At 36.4% G+C, this 8,555-nt stretch overlaps 1 protein-coding gene and 1 pseudogene across 1 annotated transcript in view; both read right to left on the reverse strand.

Moving 5' to 3' along the window:
- LOC103599976 overlaps positions 1-8,555 on the reverse strand; it is an 87,706-nt pseudogene that overhangs the window by 20,598 nt on the left and 58,553 nt on the right.
- The window catches only part of LOC103599978 (zinc finger protein 717-like), a 30,815-nt gene that overhangs the window by 18,074 nt on the left and 4,186 nt on the right, over positions 1-8,555 (reverse strand). Inside the window, exon 2 of the mRNA XM_008584193.1 lies at positions 7,410-7,556. Coding sequence (XP_008582415.1) covers positions 7,410-7,466 — 57 coding nt within the window. The 5' untranslated portion in view covers positions 7,467-7,556. The remainder of the gene's footprint in view (positions 1-7,409; positions 7,557-8,555) is intronic.

Below are 8,555 nucleotides of genomic sequence, written 5' to 3' on the forward strand. Positions count from 1 at the left end.
TGACAACACCAAGCTAAGGGTTGAGATCCCCTTACCGGTCATCTTTAAAAAAAAAAAAAATCATGAAAAACTTTTAAAATAATTTTATGTAAACAGAAGAGAAAATGCAACTTATCTAAATTTGTAGGATGCAGAAATAGTAATGCTTTCAAAACATTTACAGTATTGAATGCACATATTTTTTTAAAAAAGAAATACCTAAAATCAATAAACTAAGTTTCTGTGTTTGGAAAGTACAAAAAAAGAGCAAATTAAATTAAAAGGAAACAGAAAAAATAAAAATTAGAGCAAAAATAAAAATAAGAAAGGAAATTGAGAGAAAATTGTCAACAAAAATGTTGATTCCTCAAAAAGATCAATAAAATTGATAAGCCTAAAAGTAAGCTAACTAAAAAAATAATGGCACAGATCAGAAATTACTAATATCAGAAATGAAAAAGAGGACATCACTACAGAGCCTGTGGACATTAAAAAAATACATACTATGAACAACACTGAGCACAAATTTTATAACCTAGATGAAATGGACCAATTCCTTGAAAGACACAATGTCCCAAAACTCACATACACTAAAATGGAGTACTAGAATAGGACAATATCTATTATGAAAATTGAGTAAAAATAATAATATTCAAAACAGAAAGCACCTGGGCACAACGTTCACTGGAGAATTCATCCAAACATTTAAAAGGAAGAAATTATACCAACTCTCTACCATCTATTTCAGAGAATAGAAGATACCTCACAACTCATTCTACAAGGACAGCATTAACTCAACACCAAAATCAGACAAAGATATTACAATAGAAAACTACAAACCACTATCTCACATGAACATACAAATATATTTAAGAAAATGTTCAAAAACCTAATCAAACAATGTTTAAAAAGAATTATACACCACAACCAAGTGGTATTTATCCCAAACAGGCAAAGCTTGTTCAATACTTGTGCATCAACTAGTTTTATCCTTCACATCAAAACACTAAAAACAAAGAAATTAGATGGTCATATCAACAGATTCAGAAAAAGCCTTTGACAAAATGCAGCACCCATTCATCATAAAAACTCTCCTTCACAATTTGATAAAAGACTATCCACAAGAAACTGTGTTAACATTATTACTGCTGGTGAAATACTCAAAGCTTTTCCAGAAAATCAGGAACAAGGCAAAAATGGGCCATCTCATCACTCACAACCTTACACTAGAAGTACTTCACACTGCAATAACAGAAGAAAATGAAATGAAATATTACAGACTAGGAAAAATAAATCAGTAAAACTGTCTTTGGTTGCAGGTGATATGAGTATCTGTGTAAAAAATTCTAGTAAACAAATGAAAAAACTCCTGGAATTAATATGTGATTGTAGCAAGATTGCAAGACACAAGATTAATAAACAAAATTTTAGGGCCGGCCTGTGGCTCACTTGGGAGAGTACGGTGCTGATGACACCAAGGACAAGGGTTCGGATCCCATATAGGGATGGCCGGTTTGCTTACTGGGTGAGCGTGGTGCTGACAACACCAAGTTGAGGGTTAAGATCCCCTTACCGGTCATCTTAAAAATAAATAAATAAATAAATAAATAAAATAAACAAAATTTTATCATGTTTCAACACACTAGTAATGACCAAGTAAAATCTTAAACAAAAAACACAATACTATTTGTCAGGACCTCAAAATATAAAACAGTTGCAAATCACCTATGTCATAAGAAATTAACATCAAGAATACATAATGAAAGAAACCTTCCACAGCTATACAACAAAACAAATAACCTGTTTAATAAACAAGCAAAGGAGGGGGCTGGCTGGTTAACTCAGTTAGAGAGCAGAATTGTAACACCAAGTTCAAAGGTTCAGGTCAAACATTCCCATACCAGACAGCCACCCCAACCCTATCCCCCAACAAAAAACCAGCAAAGAAACTGAATGGACATTTCTCCAAAAATGATATACCAATGTCTAGTCTAACAAACACATAAGATGCTTAACAGCATTAAACATTAGAAAATGCAAAACCACAATGATATTCCTTCATGCTCAATACAGCATAACATGTTTTGGTGAAAGTGGAACTTTAGTATGCTGTGGGTGGTGATGTAAAATGGTACAGCCCCTGTACCATTTAAAAAAAATACACTGCCTTCTCAAAAAATTTAAAATGGTATTGCCGTGTGATTCAGAAGTTCAAGTTCAGTGTATATATCCAAAATAATTAATAGCTGAATCTCCAAAAGATATTTCCATACCAGTGGAATTCAAAGCAGCATTAGTCACATAGTGAAGTGGTACAAGCAACTCAAACATCCGTCCATGAATTAATGGATAAATTGTGGTGTGTGCACAGAAAGGAATATTATTCAGCCATAAAAAGAAATGAAATCTTGACATATGCTATAAAAAGGAACGGTGAGGACATTATGCAAAGTGAAAGGAGCCACTCACAAGATAACAAGAATGGTATGGTCCCACTGATATGGGACAAATTTTGAGAAACCGAACTAGAATGTCAGATGTCAGAAGCCACAAGGTGGGAAAAATTGAGGGTTGTCATTTAATGGATATAGAGCTTCAATATTCCAAGACAAAAAAGTTCTGGAGATCTCCTGCACATCAATGCAAACATACATAACACTACTTAAAGATAAAAACTAGTTCAAATGCTAAATTTTTTGCTATGTGTATTTTTCTTTACCAAAACTAAAATTAAAATAAATATTTTAAAAACTAATTCCTGCAACAAACTAAAATATTTAAAAATATGTGACTAACTGAAAAAATAATCTAGGAAAAGAAAAGAGGAAAAGCAAATGATTAAAAGGCAGACAAGATGACAACAACAAAACAGCAAAATGGCAGACCTAAACCTATCACTTTCAATAATTAGATTAAATGGAATTAGTCTAAATATTCTACTGAAGGCAAAAACTATCAGATTTGATAAGAGAGACCCAATGATATGCTATCCAGAGACATACACTTTAAACACAATGACACAGACTGAAAAGTAAAAAATAAAAATAAAAGTAAAAATAAACTACTACACAAACACTAACTATGAAAAGCTTAAGTGGAAATATTAACACTAGCCAAAAGAATATTCAGCATGAAATATATTACCAGAAATACATGGAGCACTGAAGGATGTGGGCCACACTACTGCTTACCATAGCACGGAAAATGGAAAGGATATCTCAACCTCTCAGGGGTCTGCCAAAGGAGAATTCTGTGAACAATGGGAAAAGTGCTACCTGGTCTCCTATCTCTGTCACTGAGAAAATATGAGAAGAGAGATAAATTAAAGGTGGCTGGCTTGCCAGATCACTAAGATGGTCAGAGCACAGTTTTGATAACACCAAGGTCAAGGGTTTGAATCCGCCCATAGGCCATGCATCAATAAATAAATAAATAACAATGAAACAAAGAAATATGTTCAATTTTCAAACAAAATTTAAAGAAAATGTAAAGGAGCCAGAACTTGCTGAGTTTGAAAGAAAACTACTTTCCAATCCAACTTTTTTCCAAGACACAAACTCCTTTGTGCCAAGAATCACAGTATTTTGTTATAAAAAAAAAATATATATATATATATATATATATATAATATATATATATACTTCCAGTATTCTAAGTACCACAGGGTGTGATACATAGACAGTGCCTGATAAACAATGAAACTTCTTAAGTAATAGCTGCCTCCAGGAGAAGGGGTGGCCAGAGAAAAAAGGGCCTAACAAAAAGGTAGCATTGATATAATGAATTATAGTACAATGGAAGCCAATGCTTTTTAAAGATGTAAAACAGGGTAATTTCTAGTATCAAAAGGGCAGAATTAGAAAAAAAATTTTAAAAGGGTCATTGGATTTTCAACTATTATAACCTGAAAATAGGCAAAGAAATTGGTCAACTGCAAACTCAGGCATTTAAGACAAATGGATGTTGACAGAGAGTAGTGAGAGCCCAGAGAGCACAGTGCAGAAGCAGGAGGCATTGTTTCCAGAGACAAACATGGCACCCTAATTGAAGAACTAAACCAGGTGCTCAATGGGCATAACTAACTGCTCAGACCAGTGCCTGCAGGGTGCCACTCCTTGCCACCCTACTGTCTGAAGGGAAGTGCCCACATGTTTATGCCATTCTCCTCACTGTGAACTGGCCACATGTTGAGGAGATGAAGGTAACAGGCTACTGGACATGATTTAGTTGGGTTTTCAGCCAATTGTATAACAGTAGAAGGTTTCTAGGGCTCTTGAGAGGGTGAAAGTATATCTTGCATGTGGTAGAAATTTATGGCCAGAGAGCCAACTGTGGTCTATTAAAGACTGCTGCAAAGTCTTACTATTCCTCTTATTGAGAGATGGAATCTAATTGCCTTCCTCTTCAATCAGCGCTGCTCTTAGTGATGTGCTTGACTAAGAAAATGTGATGGGAGACATGCTTTGGGATCTGAGTAGAGATAACCAGAAGCCTCAAAGCCTCTGCCTGGGCCTCTTGGACACTTTTCCAGGGAGAAGCCAGAAAAACCTGACTACCCTGAGACTGCCAGACTCTGAGGAAGCCCGCCTGGCCATAAAGAGAGGGCTGGATGTCTGCCCAATATCCCCAGCCACTAGTGTTCTTCCACATGAGACCAGACACATCATGCAGCAGTCAACCCACACTTCCCTTTTACAGTCTACTTACCCACAACATTCCAACATGGAGTAAGGAAGAAATTCTTATTCTAAGCAACTAAGTTTTGTGTCACTTTGTTACACAGCTGATCATGGGAACACCAAACAAGTCATTAGAGACCATAGGCAGTACTGTGATACGCAACAGGAAGAATGTAGGTTCACATTGAACATTAGGTCCAAAATAAAGCCAGCATTTCACATCTTATGTTACATCTCAAACTCTAATTGAGAATGTCAACTTTCAGTTAACTAGTCTGTCACTTTTCTATCTTAACCAACTGTTAGCTATGGTTCTAGTTTATAAACATACTGATGACTAATGCACACATCCATTTTTCTCATTCATTTCTAAGTGATTACCTGAAATAGGAGAATGCAATACAATATGTAAGAAAATTTAAAAACATGACAAGTCTTCTTGAAGTAGAAACACACAACTGTACACTAAGAAAAACTACACATAGAATCACTGACATAAATTTATAGAAGCAAAATGTACAAATTATGAAAATCTGCAATTCTGTTCTTGTTCTCTGCATGCCTTTTTATTGGCTCTTCATCAGTGTCCCACTAACATCTGAAGGCTTTCTTCCCTCAGACACTTAAGGATGTCACCACAGGTGCTGGTTAGAAGCCCAGGTCACCAGGGATTGAACCTCATCACCAGGAAACATGCCCTTTAGGTTTTTACAAAAATATTTCCAATGGAACAAAGTTACTGTCTTTATAAGCACCAACACCTCCTCCCCCTATATAGGCAGTGTATACAGAAATCTGAATAATGTGAAAAGAACAAGCAAACAAAAGTAGCAAGAATTGACACCACAAAGGATTAGACACAAGAAACAGGGAAGAGTCCAGGAAACATCCCATTTCACTGGCTTGGGTCACTGCCTGGAGGGTAGTGATACCACATGTAAGAGAAAAAAATAGATGTCATTTCCATTTTGGATTCATTGACCTTAAGGTAAGCAGTCAAAAGCAAGTTCAACCTATGATCCAAGGAAAAGGGAAGAAACAGAAAAGGGGAAAAGCTAAATAGAACCAAGACTGCAAACTAAAGAGGACTTAATCAGTCAAGAAGAAGAGCATAGTGAGAAGAATAGCACCCAGAATGAAGCGCTTGGATGAGCTATGTTAAGAAAGAAGAATTCTGAAGAAAAGAGAGAAAACCATCAGTAAAGTTATTGTCCTTATAAGTACCAACACCTCTTCCCCCTATACAGGCAGTGTATATAGAAATTAGAATGAAATGAAAAGAACAAGCAAACAAAATGGACACCACAAAGGATTAGACACAAGAAACAGGGAAGCATCCAGGAAACATCCCATTTCACTGGCTTGGGTCACTGCCTGGATGGTACCACATGTAAGAGAAAAGAAGTAGACAACTTTTCATTTTGGATTCATTGACCTTAAGGTCATTTTTAATAGCTACAAAAAGCAGTCAACAGAGAGTTCAACCTGTGATCCAAGAAAAAGGGAAGAAAGAGAAAAGGGAAGAAGTTAAAGAGAACCCAGTGTGCAAACAACAGAGGAATGAATCAGTCCAGAAGAAGAGCACAGTGAGAAGAACAGCACCCAGAATGAAGCACTGTGATGAGCTATGTTAAGAAGAAGAAAGGAGAAGAATTCAGGGAAAAGAGAGAAAACCATCAGTAAAGGCATAAGAGAAACTACCTAACACAGAAGAATTTCCAAGAGAAGATCAAGAACAGCAGTTTCAAATGTGGCAGAAGATTCAAGTTAGAAAAAGACTACAGAATAGGCACTGGATTTCACTGTAATTTAAGTGATAATTTCACATTTTATCTATGAATCAAGAACAGTCCTCCAAACCTGTACACAAACCACAGGGCATGTGAGTGAAGCCATCCTGAACCAACAGCTTCAATCACAGCACAAGGTGATGAAAGCTGCATCCAGGCAATGCTAGCAGGAGAACTGCCCAAATGACTATACCCAACATGTGGATCCACAGAACTTCAAGAAAATAAAGTGGTCTGATATTTTAAACAATTGCATTTTGATTTGTTCTTACACAGCAAATGCTAAATGATACATGTAAGACCCCAGAACTCAGTATGTTTTAACAAAATTATGTGGGTGAGAAAGCCTTAAATTACATGAATCCTTATAGACTGCTTATTCAGCAACATGTGCCTTAGCACTCACTAAACATTTCCACTCTGGAAAGCTATGCATTCATTTCCAGGTTGGCAGTGAAAAACTTTCTAATAGAGATGGTATTTCCGAACTTAGTGCCAATAAATGCTCACATCCCATGAGAATTTGACATATTCTCTTGTCAGGTTTCATTCCAATCATACAAAAAAAGTGTCTGCCTTTTTGACATGACAGCTGAAAGACCAGAGACAAATTTCTACTCAACTTAGATGACTCTGAAGTGTTATATCTTCTATATCCATATCCAAACTTTACCGTACATATGTACATTTCCTTCAAGCTGAGGTTTACTCATTTCTTTTCTTTTCTTTTTCTTTTTTTAAAGATCCCTGGTATTGTCAGCACCATGCTCAACCAGTGAGCTAAGCGGCTATCCCTACACAGGATCCAAACCCAGGGCCTTGGTGTTATCAGCACTGCACATTCCTGAGTGAGCAACAGGCTGGCCATACTCATTTCTACTTTTCCATTTTCATTCATGCTCCCCATAATACCCAGGTAATACAGTGAAAAAAATAAGGAATAAATAAAGAAACAACTCACCGGAGACTTATACATCTTTTCTTGCTCTTGGAAAAACATAGTGCACTCTGGCAGCATAGCTGGGAGAGGACAGAATGGAGTGGCTTAAGGAGAGAACTGTTGTGGCTTGACCCTGGATTCTTCTGCCCAAAACTCTCTACACGTTAGCTGGAAAAGACAAACAAACAAACAAAAAGTCTCCCTGTGAGACATGGTCAATAAGGCACAACAAAGACCCATTAAACATGCATCTGCAAGTACATTAATTAGTACACATTAGACACATAATTTATTTTTGGGCTAATGAAAACATACATTACCTACTGATTTAGCAAGAATCAACCTTACCTAAACATACAACTTAATCATTGAAACAAAGAAAAACACATTGTGTCATTACTAAAACTAATGCTATAGAAATAGAGTTAGGCTATATTAACTATTTTCATATTAATACAATGTCTCCACACACGACTCCAGATCAGTGTCTCCACTACAACACATGTCATTTATATATACCTAAATATCTGTATAGTACACATTTGGTAACCCAACATCTTTTGGCCATGATTACATAGGTAAAAAATGTACATTATATATATCTCTTTTGGTACATTATTCCAGTAACGTTACCCAGTGATGGATCTCCCTACACCAAAACCCTCATGTATTATGCTCTGACAACGAACTGAGCTTTGCTATGTGACTTGCTTGGGCCAACAGCACATTAACAAATGTCATGCAAACATAAGTTTGACAAATACTGGCCACTGGTGCTTGCCTTCTTAAACATAATCACAGTGTGAAGAAGCCTGGGGCTAAACTTTTGGAGACAGAGGCCCCAGCCAAGAGTCAGCACAAACCACTGGATATATGAATGAAGCCATCTTGAACCAACCAGCCTCAGTCAAGGCACCAGGTGACTAAAGCTGAACTGCCCAGCTAAACACAACCAAAATGTGGATTCCTAAAACTTCAAGAAAATAAAATGGCTGGGTTTCTAAAGCCATTTGGGTTTTGATTTGTTCCTTACATGGCAAATACTAAGTGATACACCTAAGCCCCCAGAACTCAATATGTTTTCAACAAAATTATGTGGGGAAGAAAAACTTAAATTACATGTCAAATACAATCAATATACCTTCACAACCACAGGGAGAAGTTTTG

Source organism: Galeopterus variegatus, unplaced genomic scaffold (assembly GCF_000696425.1).
Source record: "Galeopterus variegatus unplaced genomic scaffold, G_variegatus-3.0.2 Scaffold3173, whole genome shotgun sequence".
Taxonomy (NCBI): Eukaryota; Metazoa; Chordata; class Mammalia; order Dermoptera; family Cynocephalidae; genus Galeopterus; species Galeopterus variegatus.